The following is a 27,025-nucleotide window of genomic DNA, read 5'->3' as shown; positions in this document are numbered from 1 at the left end:
TTCCACAAAATTATGACAAGTTATTGAACCAAAGAATTAACAAAGACAAGTCCTAATAATTCTTACAGTAAGATCTTCTTGTATCTTTAATCATCGGTAGTTTGAATCTTTAATCATCGGTAGTTTTCATAGCAGCAACTCGTCTTTGCAAGTTTCTCATATGGAAATAGATGGGGGCCTCAAGTCTGTTTAAAATGTCTGGGGCAACTCAATTTTATCTTCATGCAAGCTGTTTTTGAAGCTCCGATTTTGCAAACTTCATACTCAAGTTTGATTTCTTTTGCTATCAACATATACCAAGATTTCTTTTGTAATTTTTTTTTTTTGGGTTGCTCACACTGTAAAGAGGTTCTTTTAAATAGAATTTCATTGAGTTGGCAAAAAAAATAGAAATTTGTTTTTTTACTGGATGTATTTGAATCTTTTGTTGTTATCATGATTGCCTTTCCACATTTCACGTTTGTCACAACCAAATTATTTAATGCAAGCAGATGAATATTATGCTAGAACGCAATACATATCAAGATGGCTAAAGAAATTCATTAAACAGTAAGACTGCTTTGACATGTTGATATAAGAATTAAAAAACTGAACTAGTTCATCAATGAGCAGCGTATGAAGCATCCGTACAAAATGGGAGTTTTCTATTCTAGCCAATGTAGAGCTCCATTGACTAGTTCTTCCATGTCCACCATACCCATTTCTTCTAACATTTCCGCCAAGAGAAAGTCTTCCTCCGGCAGCGGATTAAATATTCCATGATCGTCTACAAATGAAGGGCCTGATTGCACCTCGGCTGCTAATTGTTGGAGTCCACCATTCTCCCCACCTTGAAAGCCAATTGCTCGAGCTTCTGAGGGTGCATTATCATCTTCAAAGCATTCCAATGACTCTTCTAGTTCAACTGCGAATGCAGCATCATCTTCTGATGGCATTGTTAGTGGTGCATTACCAATGGATGGCACCGTTCGTTGCCGCTTCGCTTGTGGCTCAAGCAACTCTTCTTGCTCCCTTTTCGATTTTTCTCCATCATGAAAGGCATAATTGTTTTCAAGAACCTCTTCCTCTTCACGTTGCTTTCTCTTCTTTTGATCTTGGTTTTGGGTTCACCATTCTTTCGTAGTAGACAAAGAACATAGTCTTTCAACTTTTGTTTATTGTCTCTGAGTGATTGATCAAGGTAGAACTCATACAAGATCCAACAGCCATTGTGAACCGAGTCATCGTTCTTGTAAGTATATCTTTTCTTCAAGCCAACAACACGACCAGTTTCAACAGATCGTACTGGCTTGCCGGAGTCGTCGCCCTTCCAGGTGCCACTTCCAACATTCCGGCGTACGCGCTTGGCTGTGGAACTCATCTTCTTGTGTTGGGTGAAGAAGTAAATGTCCTTGTTGAGCCTCAAGTCGTGTGGTCTTTTGGTCTTAAAGGCCTCCCATATCTCCCAAGGTTCTTGGTGACCGTAGAGGTCACAGTCGAACACCACGCGGTTTCTGCCGGGCATGATCTGTCCGCTCAACATGGGCTTGAGGTAGAAGAGAACTAGTTCATCTTCCATGGGGCAGAACCTCAGGCCAGGTAGTTGATTGCCTCTGCTCTCCTCCATCGGAATTCTCTTCTCTTGCTTTTCTTGGTTTCGGAAAGATTTCTTTACGGAAAGAAGATGAGTAGCTAGGTTTTGATGGATAGAATTGTTTCTGGAAAGAAGACGAGCTAGGGTTTTGATGGGTTTGGAAACTTAGGGCTACAGTTTATAGAAACTTAGGGCTTCAGTTTATATATATAGAAGGATTAGAAGCTTAGTTTATAAGGAAGGTTTCCTCTTGACCACGACACTAGCCTATGAGCCAACACGTGTCCTCGTCCGCGCGCCAGAAGTACTCGTACAAAACGACGACGTTGGGGCACCTTGCAACTCACCGCCTAGCATCTAATTTGGATTATTTTAATTTTGCAATTTAATTTGGACGACCCTCGACAATCGCCGACTCTCTGCTCTGGGTTGCAGCCGGCGATGGGAATGTGTTATAAACATCGAGAACAATATTAGTCAAGGTGAAGAACATCGCACGTGAAGAACATGTGCCAGTAAACCCAATTGTTACTGAAGATCAGATTTTTTTTATTTTTTTATCTGTTAACGCGTGCATTGCATGCTCTGTTAACAGAGCCCAGGTGGGCTGAAGAATCTCCGATCCTATTCCAAACGTCTACATCAGTATTTGTGGAGTGCAGCAGTAGTTGTGTACTTAGACACTTTAGGTTCACCAGAATTCTGTAGCAGTAAAACCCATGATTTATTAACAGTCTTTTGTTATCTGTTAAAGTAGTTTTGTGTACAACAGCTTTGAATATATTTCTCAGTTATGATGGAATCAAGTCGTCCCTAACATTTTTCTTCTTGTTGTTGTTTCTTTTGGAAATTCAAGAAAAAGAAGTTCATGAGCTCTCTTAGAATTATATTGTTCTGCTAAGAATTATATTGAGCTTTTGGCAGAAATTAAAGACCTATGGCAATGACTATCAACTTGAGGAATGTTGTAAATGAATAATTTTATCTTCATATATCGTCAATATATAACTGATGTTGAGTCCACCTTATTAGCTGGGAGGCTGTCAGTAGACCTAGAACTATGGGTGGTTTAGGGGTTGAGCAAACGGTAAGTATGAACCAAGCCATGCTTGCCAAAATAAGCTGGAGATAAATGCAGAATGATCAAGGTTTATGGAGCAGAATTTATTTTTTTATAGAGATAATTAAGTATATGTTGTAGGAGAATGCAATTGTGTGTGTATTATTGATAATAGGAGCCATTTAAATAGGGAGTTACAAGGTACCCAAAAAGGTAATAGAATCCGATTACAATTGAATACCTAGAACACATTCCTATTACAACTCTAAACCCTAGTTTGTAGAGGCACACATTATGTCGATATCCTTCAACACTCCCCCTTGTGCCGCTCAAACTTAGTGATGACGCTTTGATTGTTACCTCGTTAAAAACCTTGCCAGGTAGCAAAAACTCGATCTGTGGGACAAAAATAACCCTGGTCGAAGGACAAAAAGAGCACAACACGTCCTTCACTCTTCGAGATCGAACATGTAGACATCATGCCTCCCCCTGATGTCAATATCTCCCCCTGATTGCTACAATCATGGGAGTTCGGATAACTTTCTCAATCCGATGCTCTTCACATGTTTCTCGAAGGTGGATTTTGGTAACGACTTAGTAAATAAGTCCGCTACATTATCCTCTGATCGGATTTGGTTCACTTCAATATTTAGAAGTGCTTGTTGTTGCTGATTGTAAAAGAACTTAGGCGATATATGCTTGGTGTTGTTGCCCTTGATGAAACCTAATTTCTTTTGTTCAATACAAGCTGCATTATCCTCATAAATGCATGTAGGTTCATCTGTGGTAGACTTCAAACCACAAGTTCCTCGAATGTGTCTAACTATAGACCTTAGCCATATGCATTCTCGCACAGCTTCATGTAGAGCAATAATCTCTGCATGATTTGAGGAAGTAGCAACAAGGGTCTGTTTTGTAGACCTCCAAGATATCGTTGTGCTTCCCATAGTAAAGACATAACCCGTTTGGGAGCGACCTTTGTGAGGGTCAGAGAGATACCCTGCATCAGCAAAACCCATCAAGACATCGTTGTCATTTTGATGGAGGGGAGGAGGAGCACGGAAGGTGGCGTTTTGCCTTGTGGAGTCCGATCCCACACTTCTATTATTTCTTTTCTCTCTGTAGGGATAAAACAAGCCCATATCAATCGTACCCTTTTAAGTAACGAAAGATTGTCTTTATACCAGTGCAATGGCGTTGCGTTGGCGCGGGGCTATATCCAGCCAACAAGTTCATAATAATTGAGGTGTCCGGTCTTGTATTGTGCTAAGTACAATAATGCGCCTATTGTACATAAGTAAGCACTTCTGCTATTAACAGGTCTTCGTCATCATCCCTGGGACGAAACGGATCCCTTTTAGGGCCAAGACTACAGACGACCATGGGAGTGCATTTTTCACTTTATCAAAATGCCTAAGCATCTATTGACACGGTATACAAGTTCTGAATCTAGACAAAACCGTGTTCTCCCAAGGTCCTTCCTCTCAAACTCAGATTTCAGGTGTTCATGGGTTTCCCTTAGCTCTCAAGGGTTTCAATTATGTTTATCAACATAAACCGTGACAATTGCAAATCCGGAACTTGTCATGGAAACGCGTGGGCATAGTTCATCATATCCCTTCCCAATCAAGTAGTCATTTTAGTGAGCATTTCAACCTCATTGTAAATACGCTCCGTGGTCTAGAGCCACTTGACTTGGGAAAATGAAGTCCACAAGAACCTTCATTATATTCCGTATCTAGATCCCCATAGAGATACGTAGTGACCACATTCGTAAGCTGCATGTTCAGTTATTTGGAAACTACCAAACTGACAAGGTAGTGGAGTGCAATGACATCCATTACGAGAGAATATGTCTTCTCGTAGTCGATTCCAGGGCGTTGTGAGAAACCTTGCCCCATAAGGCGAGATTACCATCTCTTTTTCTCATCACGCTATCTAACGAAGACCTATTAATGTCAACAGGTTTTATCTTAGGAGGTGTTGGCATCTCAGGCCCGAAATCCTTCCTCTTCGTTAGTGAATCCAATTCAACCTGGATCACATCTTTCCATTTAGGCCAATTTTCTCTACGTTGGCATTCTTCAACGGAGTAAGGTTCGATGTCATTGTTCTCAATAATTCCACGTCCTCATGTACACTAGTGTAGTTTGTAGAGATCTCTATATTTTCAGGAATTGATTCTAACATTGAGGCGTCCCCCAACGATGTCTCTTGGACATAACCACAATCCAAAATATTCTCATGAGACGGATTTTGAGTATCAATGATCAATGGATCAAGTTGTGCCAAACTCGCTCTCTTCTTAGGGCGAGAATCCATCGAACCTATGGGTCTCCTACGCTCTCTAGCGGAACCCATGGCCTATGACGCCATTATGCCACCTTGTGGCGTCACCATACCACCATCCATGGTGGTGGTGCCGTACCCATCTTCTCTGGGTGGCACCATGTCCTCTTGTGGGGACATCAATCCTTGCAGACATGTTTGCAGCAGGTATATGTGATCTCGTCACTTTTAGGGGATCAAGATGAGACATATTGGGGACAGACCACGACAATTCCTGTCGTTCCTGTTAAACATTGACGTTCTAATCTCCCCCTAACGACGGGAAGACTGTCTCATCAAAGTGACAATTCGCAAATCTAGCGAAATAGAGATCGCTTGTCAAGGGTTTTACGTAGCGGACTTATAGTTGGAGACTCATGTCCAACAAATATATATATGCATTCGTTGCAATGACTCATGTTGATACGCTGTGGCGGCGCAATTGGCACATGAACTGCACACTCAAATATGCATAAGTACGAGATATTAGACTCGAACCCAGTCACTAGCTGTAACGCAAATAAAGGTTGAGTGGCTGCTATGAGTCGTAGACGAATTAGCATAGCTGCATGCGATATTGCATAACCCAAGCGGAAATATTGGTGCGCATTACCAAAATCCGGGCTACCATCGTAGTCTTTTAATGGTGGCTTTTCCGCCAGACCAATTGGGTGTGTACATGGGAATATGATACTTGATATCAATACCCAATGATATGCAATAGTCATCGAAAATTTTCGATGTAAACTCTCTAGCATTATCAAGTCAAATTGACTGAATGGGATGATCTGGGTAGTGAGCCCGTAGCCATATGTTATGTGCTAGGAGTGTAGTATAAGCAGCATTACGAGTGGATAATGGCACAACACGTGACCAGCGTGTTTGCGTATCAACCAACGCCATAAAACATCTATATGGTCCGCAAGATGGTTGATCCAATCCACAGAATTCTCTTAGATTCTTTGTAAGAATGGCATTATTTCCTTAATCTCCTTTGCATAGGATGGTCTCAATCCTAAAGAACAAGCTTTACAGAACGAAACATGGGCCTTATAATCAACCAATGAAGGTTGTGGTTAAGCCACAATGTCAAAATGGACTTGAGAAGTAGAGAGAGGAGTTTATGGCGTCAATGCCATGTATTTTCCGCATGGGGTAGGCGGCGCCGGCCATGTGTGGCCGGTCTTGCACAATCATGCCGCCATGAGGCGCATGTGCAGCTCCTCGAACCAATTCTTGGTTCTTACTTTTCTTCGTTCTAAAAATAGATGTCCGTGTGAAGTCTTTTAATACACAGATCATCATGTCACGACTTGGGTGTCCCAAACGGTCATGCCAAAGCCTATATGTGTCAGAATTCCATAAGTCATCTCTCATGACATGGTTGGATTCAATAGTGATTTCATACAACCCACTAGAGCGACACATAAGTTTCTCGAATACTCGTTTATGTCCGTAGTCATTAGAGGTGATGCAAAGAAACTCTGTCCATTCTCATAATGTGTTTCCACATGAAAACCATTGGCTCTTATATAATAAAGTTCGAATTAAGGTATGTCCAAGACATTAAGTAAAAGAATTGACACTTTATTAATAGCCAATGATTACATCAAAGTTTCCAAAGTCTAATCCAAAAGAAAAATCAAACTTAGACGAATCGTAGTCACTCAATCCGTTTGGTAACTCCAATCAAGTATGACCAGGGAAGTAGAGAGATGTTGGTGGAACGAGGCTCTCTTAAGTACCATTAATCACAATGACTTTTCTAGACATCATATTTCATTGGGTGCGCCACATGAGAAAGAGTTAATACAATTGTCATTTATTGACTAAGGCATATTGCCATTACAAAATTCTTGGAAATAAAAGACTACTCTAAAAATCTGCGGCATTTTGTCTTCATCGCCAGATTTAAAGTCTTCTTGAACTCGATGTCTTGATCACTGTGAGGCAGCTACCTTCTTAGGTACATTGCAAACTCAGGCCCATTGATCAGACGTTCCATATCAGAAATAGATACCATGAAGAGGATTCTCCCTTGATTGAGGCGCATTGGCGCAATGTGCATGGTCCCTAGGACCTGAGGCGTTGGAAGATTATGACCATGGCCAACGTTGGCTCTATGGTTTCCAACCCTTAGTCCCTCAAAATCACTGCTCCTACGGTGGCGTGATTGTCGCCTTTGGCGACTACCTTCATGAGCATTTCGATCATATGGATCATGACGTCTATGGCGACTTTCTCTAGCCATGGGACTATGCTCTGGATAGCTATCTCGAAGCCTATCAATTTCTCTTCTCACAAGCTCGTTGTCTTGCCTTTCAGCAATTTCCATAGCTTCAATAAGCTTTTGAAAGCTTGTGATCCGTCTTGCATTTATATGAGTCCGAAATAAATCACAGGACCTCATAGCATAGACAGGGAAGGTATTGAGGGTTTTCTCAATCAATTGTTCTTCTGTGATCGTCTTGCCACAGAAGTGCATCATTGTTCTGATGCGGAGGGCTTTCGAATAAAATTGCATGACTGTGTCAAATTCAGAGAAGCGAAGATCTTTCCATTCTACTTCTGTATTCGGAAGGATGGAGTCACGAACATTGCCATATCGTTCGCGAAGCGCTTGCCAAAGCTTTATAGCGCTATCCTCATTTATGAACTCAAACTGGAGGTCACTATCCATGTGATGTTTTATGAAGGCAAGTGCCCTGGAAATATCTTTCTCAGTTTGAGGGTCTGGAGCTGTTTCTATAGGACAAAGCTCTTGGATTGTATGCAATAAGTCACGGGCAATAAGGTGGAGCTCAACATCCTGAGCCCACGTTAGGTATCTTTTGCCTGCATAATCCAATGGAACAAAATCGAGTATGTTCGAGTTTGACATCCTGAAAAAGGGGTGAAACAAGAACGAATTAGTTTCGGAGCTAAACTTCCACAAAAATTAACAATAATAAGATTTCCGAGCTATGCTACCAAGAAATCGATTTCCAAGAATCTCTTTTGGATTAGACCAAACAATGATGTTTTTAATATGGTCACAATTTGATGCTTTATGGACGCTCTTAGTCCAAGCATTATGAACACTCTTAGTTCATACGAACGCTCTTAGTTCGTTTAATTATGAACACTTTTAGTTCATACGAACACTCTTAGTTCGTTAAGAGCGAATCCCCACAATTCCGCTTTGTTAAATACTCAAAATCATTTGGCGACATATATTCCAATATTCTGCATAAAATAAAAGAATTTAAAATACATGAAAGCAGCAACTTTAATTACAAAAACTTACGTGATGATTTTGGGCTTGAGAACACGCGCGTGTTGATGCAGGCGTGTAGCTAAATTTGCCGGAATCTGGTCGGAAATTGGCAGTTGGTGGGCTGCCCTTCTCCCTTCTTCTTCTTTTTTTTTTTTTCTTTTCGGGCCCAAGCCTGCTCCTTTTTTTTTTTTTTTTCTTTTCTTCTTTTTCGCGTCTTCTTTCTTCCTTCTGGTTCTCTCTTCTCCTTCCTTCTGGATTGCAGATGGGTGTCTGCAGCGAGGTTGGGTCGAGGCCGGTCTGTGCGTCGAGGCCGGTCTGCCGGCTGTGGGATTCGCGCTGGAGGCCGGTGGGCTGGAGGCAGCGACTGCAAGGCGGGGCAGCGAGCTGTGTCTGCGATGGCGCGCACTGGAGGCCGGTAGGGAGCAGCTGTAATACCCCGGAAAATCCAAATTAAATTCCGTGGATTTTTAGAAATGATTTCACGATAGTGGGAGCGAGTACGAGGCTCGGAGAAGTTGTGGAATTAGTTCGAACGATTTTATTTTCGAAAACGAACGTTTTTAGGGGGTCAACAAAGTTGACTTTTTATACGTTCAAAATTTGGGAAAACTTCCTTCATGAAAGTTGTAGAGCTCGTCGATACGAGTTCGTGGACATGTGGAACGCAATATTCGGAGTTCGTATGATTAAGTTATGAATTTTTGAAAATTGGGAATTTTCTATAAATAGGAAAATTCTGATTTTATTTTTCATTCAAGGACAAAAAATTCCTTTTTTTGCGGAATAGTCCCCCCCCCCCTCTCTCTCTCTCTCTCGCGCAAAGCCCTCCCCACGCTTGCCGACCCGCCGACCCGACCCGACGCCAGCGGCGCCGTCGCTCGTCCTCCGGCCACGACCCGGCCCTCCCCGAGGTCGCCTCGAGCCGCCCAGCCGCTCCCTGCCACCGCCTTGCCCCGCCGCTGCCCCCAGATGGAGATCGAAGCCCCCCCCGAAGCTAGAACCCGACCCGACCGGAAAACCACTTTTCCGGCGTTGCACGGGCCGATCCTCCCCATTTTCGTGATCTCCTCCTCCCCCTGATTATCCCCATGTAAGCCTTTCATCACGATTTTGTGTATAGAACGCTAGATCATGGTTTGACTTTTTCGACGTCCCTGATTTAATCTGAATCTGATCAGACGCACGAGATTAATCCAACTTCAACGGTTGATCTAGGACGATCTAGGCCAAACCAGACTTAGCTCCAGGTATGGAAGTCGATCACCCTTTCATTTTGAACCAGTTTGTAGTTGGTCACTTTGCCATCTGAGGTGGTTGACCGGCGTTGACCGCCGCGTTGACCGCCCACTGACCACCGCTTGTGGCGGCACATCAGACCATATTTCGAGTTTTCATTATCTAGGCGATGATCTATGCATCCATACGAGCGTTTTGATATATAACATGGTCATGTTAGAAAAAGTTGATAAATAGTGGATTTACGTTTTGACGTTACTATTTAACGTTTTTACGTTTATCTTCGGTTTACGATCTGTGAAGATCTGACCATCGGTTTTGCTTCAATTTTGGATATGTTGATCGTATGACTGTCCCGGTGACCTTGTGAGGTCACGGGCGAAGATCCGACCGTTGGATCTTCGTATAATTGAGAAATAGTGATTCGGAAGGCGATTCGTGAGAATCTGACCGTCGGATTTTCATATAATTTTGTGGAGATGTTAGTAAAGGCGATTCAGGAAGATCTGACCGTTGGATCTTCGTGATAATTTTGGAGGATGATCCTAAAGGCGATCCGTGAGGATCCGACCGTTGGATCATCATTAAATTCAGATCCGACCGTTGGATCATCGTTTAATTTGAATCTGAGCGTTGGATCGTCGTTTAATTACATATTTGAGTTGTTGGCTAAGTCAAGATCATTATTGGACTAGGTGATTGACGGTTTGAGTTGGTGGACGATTGTGGATCGTATTTTGAGCTGAATTGAAGACGCAGCGGGATTATCGAGGTGAGTAAACCTCACGTGGTTCATATTACGAACCCAATATATTTAATTGCTTTATTTTGCAATCATATGAACTATTGTTGGTGTATTAGACATTCCTGTGTGAATGTCTGTATATATATTATTACGTGAAATAATATGTATTGTTGGAGTTGTGTTGAGTTTATTGTTGAGAAACAATATATTGTGAGAGGTATTGAGTTTATTGTTGAGAAACAATATATTGTGAGAGGTGTTGAGTTTTATTGTTGAGGAACAATAAATTGTTGTGATCTGTGGAGATCACTAGGTCACGAGGTGACCATGGCATCTATTAGTGAATCACGCTCTCGTACCGGGCTGGTGGTTATTAATAGTATTAAATCGTAATCACGTCTGTGGCCGGACGAGTGGTTACGTTCAGTTAGAGCTCTAGTCTGTCTGCCAAATGTGGAGTGACCTTATGAGTGAAATTGAGAGTAACTCATAAGTGTCAATATATATATGGTAACCTTATGAGGGAAATTGAGAGTAACTCATAAGGGTCTATATATATATATGAGTCTGTCTACCAAATGTTGGGAAATCTTATGAGCTAAATTGAGAGTAACTCATAAGTGTCTACATATATATATGAGAGTGAGTGATCTTATGAGCTAAATTGAGAGTAACTCATAAGTGTCTATATATATATATATGAGAGTGAGAAAGTAACGTGGGTTTGTGGTAGTCTTGAAATCTAATAAATCAACAGTTCTTTCTTGTTTACTCATACTGGCTGTAAAAAGCTTACCGGGTTTTGTGTTGTTGCAACTCCCGGTACACTATTCAAATTGTGTAGCGGGTAATCCTACAGGACAGGAGAACCAGGACGGTGATCGCGCGGTTAGAGCAATTGTTAGAGTTTTACAACAATTGTAAGTTGTGAGGTGTGTTATGCTCATTTGAGCTTTATAATATATTGTGAGAGTGAATTGTAATAATGAACTCGAAGTTTCGAGATTTGGATTTTGTAATTGTAATTATTCAGGTTTCGGATTTGAATTTATCATTCAAAATCCGGGGCGTGACAGTTTGGTATCAGAGCGTAAGGTGCATATTTGGTGATGTGTCAATACCTTCCGAGTGATGGCCCGTCTGCAGCGGATCCCCATCGTGTGCTCTTCGGTATTGGCTAAGTCATTGGGTATGCGTGAGTGTTGGGAGTTGTTTAGGCCGCTAGGTCGTTTAGGGAACGTGAATACATTCCCTATAGTATTGACTTGGTTAATATGAATTTGTATTTGACTTATACTGTGTTTTAAGTGTTATACAAGTATTAGCCAAGCATACTATACTCCTTAGGTGATGGATATTCGAAAGGGTTGTACTTAGAACCTTACAGTTGTCTTGTAGGTTCGTATGGGAATAAGTTCAGTGGCCGCGAGTTACAATCCTTGAGGAATAGGAACCTCTTGATTCAACTCTGTTAAGTCAACGAGGATTGTTTTATGGAAATGAGGTTCTTTTGATTGTTGAAGTGTTTGGTTGAAGGCATGGTCTGGACCTATGCTCGTCTGTAATGTGGATACGAGTATTAATCGATGGTAATTTTGCCTTTTTAAGTTGGATATACTAATGTTCTTGAATAGATTCTTGACTCATGTGGAGTTGTGAGTAGTGTTGCGGTTAGGGAAGGAATTATTGCGGTTACTTCTTCCTTGTGCTTGTAAGTTGTTAAGCAGGGTTTAAGGTGCGAGACAAGAATTTTATTTTGTGCTCGATGGTTAGAGATGAGAGACCATTGTTTTGGGTTGTCGTTGAGTACTATAATTCCTTCAGAATCAAGATTGTTGGTAGAATTGGAATTAGTAGTAGTTTTGGTGATTCTGAATTTGAATTGAGTTCGCGAGATGTGTCTTATATACGTGGTTGATGTTACTTGCATCATTTTGGAACGATACGTTACGATTCATAAGGAAAACTGGATTTGAAATTTATTCATTTGAACACCATGGGTTGATGACCTGACCGTGACTTGTGAATATAGTTTTGTTCAAGTGAATGAAATTGAATTTTGTGGCCTTTGTGTGGTGAACTAGTTTTCTTAAGTTTTGGATCGTAGTATGGAGATGGGCTGCAGTGAATTTGAAGTTGTTGTGTGTTTTAAGTTTAAGTAGGCGGGACACTTAAAGTTTTGCAATGGAGTTGATTTTGGTGTAATTAATTGGGAGAGTTAGAATCAGTTCTTGTGAATGATGTTGGATGAGAGTGTGTGCCTTTGGTGATTGATTTTAGGTGTTATAGTTAAACGCAATTTCGGATATTGATTTTAGTGATTTTGTTAGGTATCCATAGTGGTTCAAGTGAATTACTATGTGATATGGAGTTTGATTTGATTTCTGAATCGCTAAATGTTAGGGATTGAATTGTGGTGAGTTTTTGTTGAAGCAATTGATAGATGGAATTATCGAGATTCTATAAGAGTTGTAAGAGTAACTCTAAAAACGTGGGTTTTTCCTAGCTAACTCAGGATGTGTTTAGCTTTATAAATCCCTAATCCTATCGATGAAATTGTTGTGTTTGGTTTGACTCAGAGGATACTAGCTAGACCTCGATGCGACTTAATTGATTGTTGGATTCTTTTTGAGTGATTGTTTTTATTGCATCATTATGTAAGATGTGTGCAGTAGAGTTGTTTATGGTTTTGAAAATAGTATTGGGTGACCAAGGTTCGATCCTTGGTGTTGTTGTTGGTTAAACAAAAAGAAGAAACAACATGCACACTATCTTATTGATTTATTATTACAAAAAGGAAATTGGAACTACGCTATACTAAGCCTAATCAGTAGCTCCGGATGGGTTGAGGCTGAGCTCAAGAGAAACTGGAGATCCACGGTTGTAACCGCCTGAGCCACCGAAATAGTAATCATGTGCACTACCTTCCTCGGAAGTAGTCTTCAGGTTACCAAAGACGTCCTCGCCGTGCACGGGGAACAGAGGAAGAGTTTGAACCTCCTGGTGATCTCCTCCTCGTTGTTGCAGGGATGTTTGTCCTCCTGTTGTGCCAAAAGAGTTGTACTGGTATTAGTATTGAAGGGTGAGGAAGAATATGAAACAAAATTTAAATCAAGAAATCCTTCATTACCAGTAGAATCGGTGGAACCAAAATTGAGATTAATGGATCTACCATCATCAGTAGAACTAGTGGACCCAAAATTGATGTCAATGGATCCACCAGCTGGCCCAAAATTGATGTCGATGGATCCACCAGCACCAGTAGAACCAGTGGACCCAAAATTGAGATCAATGGATCCACCAGTACCAGGAGAACTAGTTCCCATGGGCACTTGAGCAGCCTGATTGCGCCTCTTCATCTGCTTCTCTCGAGCCCTGACATTCTGGAACCAAAAATAAATGTTCTTGCCCTCAACCTGTCCATACTGTTGCAGCTGGAGACAGATCTCGTGAATCTGCTCTGTAGTTGGGGTCTTAACTCCCTTGTCGTAGTAAAGATCCCTGAGGATCCTTATTTGATCTGGAGTAGGAACCCACCTGGCACGGCTTCGCCAGAAATCCGTGTTGGCACTACTCCCGGCTGCTTGGTTGTTTCCTCCATCCTCGATTTGTTGTTGGGTTTGTAGCTCCATCAGTTGCAGAGTTCGTGGTTCCATGGTGATGGGTTGAGGGGATGTGAAGATCGAAGAGTAAAGTTGTCGAGTGTTTGAAGGAGTTGTTGTTAAAGGGATTAAGGATGATGATGGTGTGTTGGAGATCTGAAAGTTCAGAGGAAAGATGGGATTGAATCAACTAGATGGGAGAGAAGATCAGAAGAGAAGGATTGAATCGAAGAAGAAATGTTTTGAGTTTTGAAAGAAGAGGAAAGCTGAAGAGTTGGGAGAGAGGGGCTGGAACTCAGGAGAGATTTTCGTTCCTTTGGAATGAACAGTTGCGCCCTCAGAATGCACCTATTTATAGAGCGAGGTGAGCGGATCTCCACCGTTGGATGGACGACTCCTGTGATTCATTCTACGCGTTGGATTAAAGTCGCCCTAAAACACGGAAAAGCTGTTGGCGCGTGGAGAGCGTGTAAGGGGACCGAGGGAATCTCGAGACGCTGTGGCAGACAGCTTTAGCCGAAAGTGATTTGCTTTCCGTAAATCACGGAAGAGACGTGTCGTGGCACGTGGAGTGTACCGACAGTTTGTTTTTATTCTATCGCTTATGATAGAATAAATAAAGGGAGTTGCATGGATAGTAAAGAGAGCAGCTGGTGCTCTAGTGGTTGAAGAGCAAAGCTCTTGTACAAGAGGTGAGAGGTTCGAACCTTGCCTCTCGTTTATTTTTATTATGTTCGCTTATGACATAATAAGTATAACATTTGTACACATTATATTAAGCACAGCTTGTGCTCCAGTGGTTGGGGGACAAAGGTTTCGTGCGGCAGGTTGAGGTTTCGAACCTTGCCTCCCCCGTTATTTTATTTATGTCGCTTATGACATAATAAATATAACACGTGAGCATATATTAATGAAGGCAGCTCTTGCTTCAGTGGTTGAGAGCAAAACCTTCGTGTTCGAGGTCGGGAGTTCGAACCTTACCTCCTACAAATATTTTTGGATCTCGTATATGCTTGATATACGGACGTATATACGGTATGTATGGTATATATACGTATATACGGTCTGTACGGTATGCATACGTATATACGGTATACCTACGGTATGTACAATTTCATACCGTAGCCGAGCTAAACTTTGTGGGCCGAATAGTAAGCCCAAATTGGTTGGGCCTATTCAAAATGCTTTTGGTTCGGCCGATTGGTAGGCCCAAATGTTAAGCCCAATTGTTCGGCCCGAATGGTAGGCCCAAATGGTAAGCCCAATTGTTCGGCCCGAATAGTAGGCCCAAATGTTAAACCCAAATTGGTTTGGGCCGGTTCGAAATGTGGATGGTCCGATTTCTTCAGGCCCAAATGGCCAGCCCTAGTGCTTAGCCCAAGGATTGAGCAAGCCCAAGTCATCATCATTGGATGACATAATTTATTGGCGTGCTTTTGGGGATGATTTGTTTTGAGTGATGCATCTCTATGGTTGTGAAGAGTGGTGCATGCTTAAGTTTTACTATGGAGATTTACCGTGATGCTAATTGAGTAGCGAAACACTTTGTGGGAGTGTTTACTGTGCTTGTATGCCAGTACAGAGTGATGATCTATGTGAAGATCTATGTGATGATCTATGTGAAGATCTATGTGAGGATCTATGAGATGATCCATGTGACGATTTTGTGTATGTGATGTGGAGTGTTGTTGAGCAGTTGTTGTGTGAGTTTACGTTTGTGATGAAGGATTTAGTGGCCATAGGAATGTATTTTTATACAAAGGATTGTGGCTCTGTAGATTACTACAGATTTGGAAGAGATGGAGATTCTATGGTTAGGTCAACCTTAATCGAGAGGAATTGACTTACGCTCAAATTTCGGGACGAAATTTCTTTAAGGAGGGTAGACTGTAATACCCCGGAAAATCCAAATTAAATTCCGTGGATTTTTAGAAATGATTTCACGATAGTGGGAGCGAGTACGAGGCTCGGAGAAGTTGTGGAATTAGTTCGAACGATTTTATTTTCGAAAACGAACGTTTTTAGGGGGTCAACAAAGTTGACTTTTTATACGTTCAAAATTTGGGAAAACTTCCTTCATGAAAGTTGTAGAGCTCGTCGATACGAGTTCGTGGACATGTGGAACGCAATATTCGGAGTTCGTATGATTAAGTTATGAATTTTTGAAAATTGGGAATTTTCTATAAATAGGAAAATTCTGATTTTATTTTTCATTCAAGGACAAAAAATTCCTTTTTTTGCGGAATAGTCCCCCCCCCCTCTCTCTCTCTCTCTCGCGCAAAGCCCTCCCCACGCTTGCCGACCCGCCGACCCGACCCGACTCCAGCGGCGCCGTCGCTCGTCCTCCGGCCACGACCCGGCCCTCCCCGAGGTCGCCTCGAGCCGCCCAGCCGCTCCCTGCCACCGCCTTGCCCCGCCGCTGCCCCCAGATGGAGATCGAAGCCCCCCCCGAAGCTAGAACCCGACCCGACCGGAAAACCACTTTTCCGGCGTTGCACGGGCCGATCCTCCCCATTTTCGTGATCTCCTCCTCCCCCTGATTATCCCCATGTAAGCCTTTCATCACGATTTTGTGTATAGAACGCTAGATCATGGTTTGACTTTTTCGACGTCCCTGATTTAATCTGAATCTGATCAGACGCACGAGATTAATCCAACTTCAACGCTTGATCTAGGACGATCTAGGCCAAACCAGACTTAGCTCCAGGTATGGAAGTCGATCACCCTTTCATTTTGAACCAGTTTGTAGTTGGTCACTTTGCCATCTGAGGTGGTTGACCGGCGTTGACCGCCGCGTTGACCGCCCACTGACCACCGCTTGTGGCGGCGCATCAGACCATATTTCGAGTTTTCATTATCTAGGCGATGATCTATGCATCCATACGAGCGTTTTGATATATAACATGGTCATGTTAGAAAAAGTTGATAAATAGTGGATTTTCGTTTTGACGTTACTATTTAACGTTTTTACGTTTATCTTCGGTTTACGATCTGTGAAGATCTGACCATCGGTTTTGCTTCAATTTTGGATATGTTGATCGTATGACTGTCCCGGTGACTTTGTGAGGTCACGGGCGAAGATCCGACCGTTGGATCTTCGTATAATTGAGAAATAGTGATTCGGAAGGCGATTCGTGAGAATCTGACCGTCGGATTTTCATATAATTTTGTGGAGATGTTAGTAAAGGCAATTCAGGAAGATCTGACCGTTGGATCTTCGTGATAATTTTGGAGGATGATCCTAAAGGCGATCCGTGAGGATCCGACCGTTGGATCATCATTAAATTCAGATCCGACCGTTGGATCATCGTTTAATTTGAATCTGAGCGTTGGATCGTCGTTTAATTACATATTTGAGTTGTTGGCTAAGTCAAGATCATTATTGGACTAGGTGATTGACGGTTTGAGTTGGTGGACGATTGTGGATCGTATTTTGAGCTGAATTGAAGACGCAGCGGGATTATCGAGGTGAGTAAACCTCACGTGGTTCATATTACGAACCCAATACAATTAATTGCTTTATTTTGTTGCAATCATATGAACTATTGTTGGTGTTACTAGACATTCCTGTGTGAATGTCTGTATATATATTATTACGTGAAATAATATGTATTGTTGGAGTTGTGTTGAGTTATTGTTGAGAAACAACATATTGTGAGAGGTATTGAGTTTATTGTTGAGAAACAATATATTGTGAGAGGTATTGAGTTTATTGTTGAGAAACAATATATTGTGAGAGGTGTTGAGTTTTATTGTTGAGGAACAATAAATTGTTGTGATCTGTGGAGATCACTAGGTCACGAGGTGACCATGGCATCTATTAGTGAATCACGCTCTCGTACCGGGCTGGTGGTTATTAATAGTATTAAATCGTAATCACGTCTGTGGCCGGACGAGTGGTTACGTTCAGTTAGAGCTCTAGTCTGTCTGCCAAATGTGGAGTGACCTTATGAGTGAAATTGAGAGTAACTCATAAGTGTCAATATATATATGGTAACCTTATGAGGGAAATTGAGAGTAACTCATAAGGGTCTATATATATATATGAGTCTGTCTACCAAATGTTGGGAAATCTTATGAGCTAAATTGAGAGTAACTCATAAGTGTCTACATATATATATGAGAGTGAGTGATCTTATGAGCTAAATTGAGAGTAACTCATAAGTGTCTATATATATATATATATGAGAGTGAGAAAGTAACGTGGGTTTGTGGTAGTCTTGAAATCTAATAAATCAACAGTTCTTTCTTGTTTACTCATACTGGCTGTAAAAAGCTTACCGGGTTTTGTGTTGTTGCAACTCCCGGTACACTATTCAAATTGTGTAGCGGGTAATCCTACAGGACAGGAGAACCAGGACGGTGATCGCGCGGTTAGAGCAATTGTTAGAGTTTTACAACAATTGTAAGTTGTGAGGTGTGTTATGCTCATTTGAGCTTTATAATATATTGTGAGAGTGAATTGTAATAATGAACTCGAAGTTTCGAGATTTGGATTTTGTAATTGTAATTATTCAGGTTTCGGATTTGAATTTATCATTCAAAATCCGGGGCGTGACAAAATCTTTATGAAATGGCGACTTCAATCAGTTTCAATCTTGCTTACTGGCTTTGGTGTATTGACCAGATTGGATTTCACTTTTGGGCCTGAGTTTTTGCTGAAGTTGTATCTAGCTGGAGCTATTGGTGGCTCAGTCTTTTACTTGGTGCACCATGCCTTCCTGGCTGCATCATTGAAGGTACCATGATACTAAAGATAATAACTCTATCAGCTATCAAGCATTGAGTCAGTATTTTATAAACATAAAAAGTAATTGTCCGCAATTGAAGTTTTTGGCAAAGTAGTAGATACTGTAATGGAATTAAGTGGTAATCCCCTCTAATAAGATGGGATTATTCTACCCAAAAAGATCATAACATTAAGTAGATGTCAATATATTTCAGTGAACTTTTACTGAATATACCTATTGAGAATTCTCTCAGTCTAACGTTTGCAGAATCAACCATTTGGGATTATGGACGCTTCTAAGGCCCTAATATTGGTATGTTATCAACCAGGCTACTAAATGATAGTAGATTCTCTGTATATAAATTCTCAACAAATTTTAACAGCCTATAAATAATTACCAAAGGAAATAATCATGAAAGGGATGTTATACTTTTTTAGTCTGAATTATCCATCCAATGAAGTTTATAAATGGGAATAAAAATGTGATATTTCTTTTTTTGCATGGCGTTTGGGTTTCTATTTATTTCCCTTTCCTTACCTCTCCTTCTTTAGAAGTGTCTGGTGTCAAATCTTACCAATGAATATAAGAAAATATACCGTGGAAATTAACTTCTCCCGAGAACATTTGTCATTCTCACCACTATATAACTTGTTGTTTATGCACGGCATTGTGAGACGTAGTCTATTTATTCAAGTCACTGTTTACTTTCTGACATATAATGCCATGCACAATGCTAGTTATGTTTTGAATGAAGGCATGTTATATGGAGGCAAGAAAGGATGAATAGTTTAACATAGACCTTCACTCCACCAGCTTCATTATTTTCATCGATTGTTTGACTAAAAGTTGACAAACTAACTTTGATTAGTTGTTATATTCTGTTAGGATCATGACTTGAAACATCTAACTATTGAGTATGTTTGTGACATTTAGGGGGCAAGCGGTGCTGTTAATGGCATCATGTTGCTTGATATATTCCTTCACCCCACAGCTACCCTCTACTTTGATTTTATCATACCAGTTCCTGCCATGCTGCTGGTAAGTGTGCTTCTATATATGTCGTTTGATTTGTTGAGGCGGTTATGCAAATACCTAAAATATGTTACCTCTGCTTTTTCTATTTTAGGGAATCTTTCTAATTGGAAAGGATATCTTAAGAATAATGGAGGTATGTTGATTTCTACCGTTTTTATATTTCTGCATGCGCATTGGCTTTTAAAATAGAGTTGGAGTTGAGCCATGATTATCATCACTCATTTGTTTTAAAACTAAACCGAGTATTTTGACAATTAGATTTTGTTCATCATTTTGTTTATGTTCTGTGCATATTATTGTTCAAGTGTGATAACCTGGCCCGACTTGGCATGACCAAGCAACCTCATTGTGCCATAATGAGTTTGAACTACTGAACTTTCTTCCCCATAAAACCCCGAGTACACAGCCATTGTTATTTTCTAGTAAATGCAGTGTGACATTATGTTGTTTTTACAGGGAAACAGTCAGATCTCAGGATCTGCACACTGGGGTGGTGCGGCAGCAGCAGCCATAGCCTGGGCAAGACTTCGAAAGGGGCGTGGTTTATTCTAGATGAGTCTGCAGATTACTTAGCCAGCATTTTGTAGATGTTATGTGTAGGAGATACATGAAGGAGATTATAAATGATGACACGTTTTCGTTTCCGACTAAGGTATATGCATTATAGTTGATATAAACTTTTGTTTAATTATAAATAGCGCGTTTACCTGATGATTATGACTTACATTATGAAATACATTCCTAGTGGGCAACAAAGACTCGGAAAGGATACACCCAACAGCAACTTGACAAGGTGCGCATTGAGGTGGCTGACTATTTGCAGACTTTGCTATAGATGATGACTAGCAAAGTGATTTTCAGTAAGGCTAGCTAGATTTTTTGCGAACAAAACTACATGTACACTTATTGCAATGGTATGTTTTAGGCTAGCCTTGAAGTAGGTTGGGGTCTTTTTGCCCATTTTTTGAACTATTAACATCTTTGATGTTGGATACAAATTAATGCAATGCCCCATATTCAAATTATTTGGGATTTCATGTTGTCAAATGTGGATTACATAGATGCATTGTAGCAGCAATTACAAAGTTAGTGGACATCATGCTCATGTAAAGGACATGATGTATATACGTCTATTTCAAATCAATATTAAACTACAAAAACGATGTCATTAAAGAGATGATACATCAGATTGGAAACAAAAATCGATGTCTCTTTATTCAGTACACATCGAGTTATTAAGTAAGAAACGATGTAAAACAACGCAATGGACATCGACTTATTAAGTAAGAAACGATGTAAAACAAATCAATGGACATCGATTTATTAAATGAAAAACGATGTCTAGTATAAGAATGAACATCGGTGTCAACCTCAAAAACTGATGTTTAATAGAAAAATGGACATCACTTCATAAAAGGAAACGATGTTTAACAGAATAATGAACATCGGTCGAGTAATACAAAAGAATGTAGATTCAATCTTAAATAGTGTGATTTATGGCAAGTACTCGTAAAGCTTATAAACAGCAGGCAAATTTAAAAAACACTGATGTTTAAGAAGCGGTTACACATCGTTTCTAGAATGAGTAACGATGTTAAAATGAATACTAGTGCTATTGGACTTATATTTCGTTAAGCATTAAATGCATAAATATGAAGGTTTAACAATATCTAAAAACATCAATTTGTGATCATAATAGCAGTTTAACATTGATTCTGGAATCTAATCCGATGTTTATTGTTGTATGGGACATCGGTTTTTAACCGATGTCTATTTTTTGGCGATCTTTTACATCACCCACTAACACATGTGTACAAATTTTTTTTTACATCGGTTTCTGGCCGATGTATATGAGAAAAATTCTAGTAGTGCGAGCACCATGCAATTGATCTAAAAGATCATCAATCCTCGGTAGCGGATACCGATTCTTGATAGTAATCTTATTAAGCGCTCTATAATCAATGCACATACACCACCCTCCATCTTTCTTGGGCAAAAGTAACACTGGTGAACCACATGGTGAGCAGCTGGGCTTTATAACTCCTTATTCAAGAAGCTTTTGTATTTGCTTCTTGATCTCTTCACTCTCCGTCAAAGATGTACGATACAAACCCAAGTTTGGCAGAGGTGAATCTCCAACCAAATGGATTTCATGCTCTACAGCTCTTTGTGGTGGCAATCCCTGTGCATCCTGAAAAAGATCCTTGAATTCCTTCTGCAATTTTCCAATATCGGAACATTGTGAAGGTGTCAGAGTCATTGCTGACAAAGTGACAGCATCAACACCTTGATCTTGTGGTCGAATCATCAATAAAACGAATCGTGCACAAGAGTTAACCAATAGCTTGGCTTGGTTAGCTATCAGCAGATTGTCCGTAGATTGAGGCTTACAAGCGTTGATGTGGAACTCCTTCCCATCCTTCACCAAGCGATACTTTCGAAACCTCCTGTAGTGAATGGCATCACGATCCCATAGATATGGACTACCCAATATAACTTGGCACACGTCCAATGGAACCACCTCGCATGTCATTTCATCGATATAACGATTAGTGATTGCAAATTTGAAGGTACATTGCTTCGTTATCTGCATGTCAATGTCCTTCTGAATCCAGCCTAGTGGGTAAGGCTTAGGGTGAGGCATTGTTTCTAAGCCTACCTTCCTTACTAGAGCCTCTGAAATCAGATTCTTCTGACTTCCAAGATCAACAATTGCTTGTACAACAGTCTGCTTCACTTGAATGTTCAAACGAAACAATTCTTCACGGTTGTAAGCATCTGCAACGTTTGTTGGTGTTGTCATTAAGGCAAGTGTAGTGTCAGGTTGCTTCAACTCTGGAAGCTCTTCTACCTGTTGCACCGTCAAAGTGGCCTTTCTGTCATTTCTTCCCGGGTTGTTCCTCTGGTTCTTGGGTTTCAACTCAGGATGAAGTATCCAGCACTTGTCTTTAACATGTCCGCTGGTACGACAGTGATCACAATAATTCTTCTGTTTTGGGTCATCCCTTATCTGCTTGCCTTTACTCCTCCAATCAGATTTACTTGCAGTTGTTCATTTGTCATCCGTCTTGTCAAGTCTTTTATATTTGGCCTTGATGGCGATGGCTTTGACAGTGGCTTCTTCAATTGATTCCACAGTGAACAATTTCAGTTCTTTCCGTATGTAGTCGGCAAGACCTCCGATGTATTTCATGAAGACATCGTAATCGTCAACATCTATATCCAATACCATAGCTTGGTTGTGGAATTCAGATGTATAATCTTGTACTGATTGACCAAGTCTTTGATTGAAATGCTGCCATCTATACCATCTTTCTTCCTCATAACCAACAGGATAGAATTGTTTTCTTAACAATTTCTTGAACTTCCTCCAAGTCAATTCCGAAATAGTGTACCTTTTTCAGTATGACTTCCACCATGTAACAGCATGGCTTGAGAGTTTCAAGCTTGCAAATTGGATCTTTTCGGCATTAGAATACTTATGTATAGTGAAATAAGTTTCTAATGTGTCTATCCAATTATCTAATTTGTCAGCATCTATAACACCGTTATAAGTAGGAATTTCAACCTTAAAATCAATTTTTAAGGTACTTACGGGATTTTTATGTTTACCCGCTTCCTCGGTGGTCTCTTCTGTGATGGTTTCTTCCTCGTCTTCACTGTCATCATCAACCTTCCACTTTGAAGGGGATGCATGCGAAAGTTTCGAGGCTTTTATACTTTCCACCAATTCAGAAATAGATGCTGATAATAATTGGACCTCTTGTTCTAGCTTGGTGATACGTTCACCGTCACTATTTGGTTGTGGAGCTTCTCCTGTCATTGCTCCTCTCTTTATCCTTGGCTTTCGATGAACGAGCAAAGGACCTACAAGTTCTTCTTTAGAAGTTTTGCGTCGGCCGCGAGTTAGGACCATAAACCACCTTTACCCTTTTCGGATCTGGTGCTCTGATACCACTTGATCCAAAACTTCTAGGAGATAGAACTTTTAGTAGGAATAAAGAGTCGTTACTTCTCTTTGGAAGTTGACTTCTTAATATGAGAGGAAATTATAAAAGACTGGAGAAAGAAAAAGACTGAAACAATGAAACTGCTTTCAATTGCTTCCTTTCTTCATTCATCTTCTCTGGTTTATATACAAACATAATCTCCTAAAATAGAAATTAAAAATATAGTAATCAGTTTTAAACCATTAACAAACAATGGTTTATAAAATCTCTTAACTAATTATAGTTAAGTTTAATTATAACTACATCCGTAGTTATAACTTAATTGATTATGGTTAATCTGCTGTTTAACCATAATGGTATAATTGTTAAGCTTAATTATAAACTTAAACAAATACAAGTATACAAAATCCTCCTGGATCAGCTGCAGATTCAAGACGACCGGTGTTCATGCCCAAGAGAATGACCGCAAGAATCAATTTCCACAAATTCTAGGAGGGTGTCCGGACCCTTTCGTGCGGTATAATAAGTCCGCCATGAGTGTCACCTTTTTCTTTTTCGACAGTGTTCGCAGGTCATCCATTTTTCCAGAAGGAGATGGTGCACTGCTTGCTCCTCTTCGGAATTGTTGTCATTTTAGGGACTCGGCATTAGGTGTCACAGGGTCAGATTTTTCTTTTGATTTTACTAACTTGTTCTCATTCTGTGGTGACTCATGAGAATTAGTAGTCCTTGTATGCAACCCAGCTAATAGTTAATCGCATTTCAAGTAGTAACTCATTGCGACATTTTTGTATTGCCTACATTGTAAATGTAATGATGACAAAATTTGGCCAAAATGTGAGGTTCACTTATTGGATGACTATGGTTGCATTTTGTATCACAAATGCTGGTGTTGTTTTAAAAATCTTATATGCATGTTTTCTCTTATTCTTGCAGTCAGGTTGACTACAAAAATGTAAAGTACACGGAAATGAAAAAGAAATAGATAAAAATCATTGATTGATAGATTGCTCAAGTAAGATTAAAATGAACTAGATAAGGGAAACGTATTAAAATAAATGATGAAAAATGCAACAAAATATGTTAAGAAGTCTAATCAAGCATTCTTGTAACCAGACTTAATAGTAAGTTGATACACCATTACTTTAAATTGGGCTTTGGCTAAGTTATATGCGGCTTCGCTTTCTTTGACTTTGCTCCATTTTTGTTTGAGGCTCTTGATTTGTTCATCGTTGAGCCACTTGATATCAAATAGGTCATCATTTAAAAACTCCCGCAAATTAGGAATAGTAACTTTATCATCAACATAATCACCATTATGATATTCCTCTAGAACAGCTGTACCAGCATCACTTTCACCCTGCAACTCTTCCACATCAACACTAATGAAATTCACATCTACAGCTGTTTCAATTGGAGTTGGAGTTCGGGCTAGAGCAGCCAACGACTTGACTTTCTTCTTTTTCGACAAGTTGTCTTTCTCGTTCCGTAATCTTTTTGGATTCAATATTCTTGAAGTATCACGATCAGTAGCAGCCATAGAAATATATGATATCAACTTAAATTCGCACGCTAAAGGCTCAACAATATGTTTTTTGTAGGGTTGATTGGTTACATGGTACCATAGTATGTATATATAGTGAGAATCTTGACATCGAACCATCAAAAAATTTTATTGAGATATCTTTTGTATTTATGTATATCTTTGTAATCAAAACCATATCTCTTTCTGCTAAAATATTGAATTGCTTTGTTTATTTCCATTTCTCTCTTTTTGATCGTAATCATCCCATAGAAATATCTATAGTATTTAATACCTATATTTTCTCAAACTAGGAAAGAGATCTCTATCACAGTCATATCTAAAGATATGATATAATCATAATCGCAATTCTTCATCTCCGAATTTCACATTTCTTCTATACAAAAAAAAAAAAAAATCACATTTGTAGATGAGAAATGATTTTCTTGTTTGGTATTTGAGTTATTTTTTGGCAACAATTCATACGGATTGTGTCTCGAACAAAATCAAAACTATATCTCTCCTACTTTAGAATCAAAGTAGATGATAAATTCTTACCAAAAAAAAGGGTCAGAAGATATATCTACTCACAATAATAACCTTACTTGAAAAAAAGTGTCTCAAAATTCGGCAGCCTTTAATGCTTTAATTGTGACTAGTGTATTGTCATAATTGGAAATGCTATGTTACCAAGTCACATGTTGCGACAGCTGTGAAGGGTTACATAATCCTACACAATCACAGTAACTCAGACTTATACAATTAGTTACGAAGGCTAGGTAGTCCCTGAAGTGTAGAAGTGTAGAAATTTCGAATTTGACAGCTGAAAATAAATATACAGTTTTAAGTTGTTATAATTTCTGTTTTTATATTTAATACATGTGATTTAGATACATTTGTCCCTCACAGTTCCTTAAAACTGTCCCTTAGGTGAGCAAATCTGTAGTTAATAGTTACCTAATTACTTAGATTTTCTAAAATATCATAGTCCGTGACAATCTTTCTCAATAGGTAAAGACACTTGACTAGCATTGTTAATGAGCTAGTTTTAACCTTTCATTTAGGTCTTACTTAATGCTGGTGTGCTATAATGCAAACAATTTTGCTACGCTTCTTTCTCGGTTTCTTAGGTTCCTCTGACAATGTCAGCTTCCAACCAAGGAAGAAGCACACTTTGAATTCTAAAGAAAGCAAGGTGCAGCTGAATGAGCACCCGGGCCTGATAATTGTTATGAATGCAGAGTCTGTTAACATTTCTGAGAGCATAATCCGGGAAATTATGAATAGTACTATAACTTGAATGGTTTGTTTTTTAGTTCTACTAATGTCAGGTTATTAATTGGTTGCTTGTAACTTATTTCTATGATATTATTATTTGTGTTACTTTATGGCCCCTGAAATCAGCTGTACCCAATACAGTATCCTTATTCTGTCTCCATGCATTCATTGGTCCACAAAGATTCAGAAAAATATTTTCTTAATCTTTTGTTCCATTTTTTATTCTTTGTGGATCAATGAACATGCAATGGGGATAGTGTACCCAATACAGTATCCTTATTCTGTCTCCATGCATTCATTGGTCCACAAAGATTCAGAAAAATATTTTCTTAATCTTTTGTTCCATTTTTTATTCTTTGTGGATCAATGAACATGCAATGGGGATAGTGTAACTAGAGACAGCTGATTTTATCCCACTTTATAGTTTTTAAAGGTTTAGTTTAATAATGAATCACTATTTAATATTACCTGATTTTTATGTTAATAGATTCAGACACCCAATCTCTGAAAAAATAAACTATGTTAGTTTCTTCAGACACTAAATTTTCTTGAGTAATTAGTTTATTAGGTACCTTTCATTAGAAACCCCATTTTGGTATTTTAATGGAAATGCCTCATAACTAGCTGTTTTTCTTTTTTTTTTGAAATGTTCATAACTAGAAGTTAATTAAGACAAAATTGGGAGTTGAGCCACAAAGACATAACTACTG

General features: G+C 39.7%; 2 protein-coding genes and 1 long non-coding RNA gene across 3 annotated transcripts; 2 read left to right on the top strand and 1 right to left on the bottom strand.

Annotated features, from left to right (window-relative positions):
* Positions 1-937: 937 nt before the first annotated feature.
* LOC133723282 (NAC domain-containing protein 68-like) lies at positions 938-1,606 on the bottom strand. Its single transcript, XM_062150097.1, has one exon. It carries the CDS (start codon positions 1,604-1,606, stop codon positions 938-940), a length of 669 nt encoding a protein of 222 aa, XP_062006081.1.
* An 8,540-nt stretch (positions 1,607-10,146) lies between these two features.
* Positions 10,147-16,018, top strand: LOC133720214 (uncharacterized). The gene is made up of 2 exons (XR_009851759.1): positions 10,147-10,225; positions 11,043-16,018. It is a non-coding gene; the product is annotated as an uncharacterized LOC133720214 (long non-coding RNA).
* Positions 16,019-18,368: 2,350 nt separating this feature from the next.
* LOC133723281 (RHOMBOID-like protein 12, mitochondrial) lies at positions 18,369-20,532 on the top strand. The gene is made up of 5 exons (XM_062150096.1): positions 18,369-18,539; positions 18,798-18,842; positions 19,464-19,568; positions 19,657-19,698; positions 20,022-20,532. Exons 1-5 carry the CDS (start codon positions 18,369-18,371, stop codon positions 20,115-20,117), a joined length of 459 nt encoding a protein of 152 aa, XP_062006080.1. The 3' UTR covers positions 20,118-20,532.
* Positions 20,533-27,025: the final 6,493 nt, after the last annotated feature.

Source organism: Rosa rugosa, chromosome 7 (genome assembly GCF_958449725.1).
Source record: "Rosa rugosa chromosome 7, drRosRugo1.1, whole genome shotgun sequence".
In the NCBI taxonomy this organism is placed as follows: domain Eukaryota; kingdom Viridiplantae; phylum Streptophyta; class Magnoliopsida; order Rosales; family Rosaceae; genus Rosa; species Rosa rugosa.
Note: the sequence above shows the minus strand (reverse complement) of the source record. Positions and strands in the feature narration are given on the sequence as shown.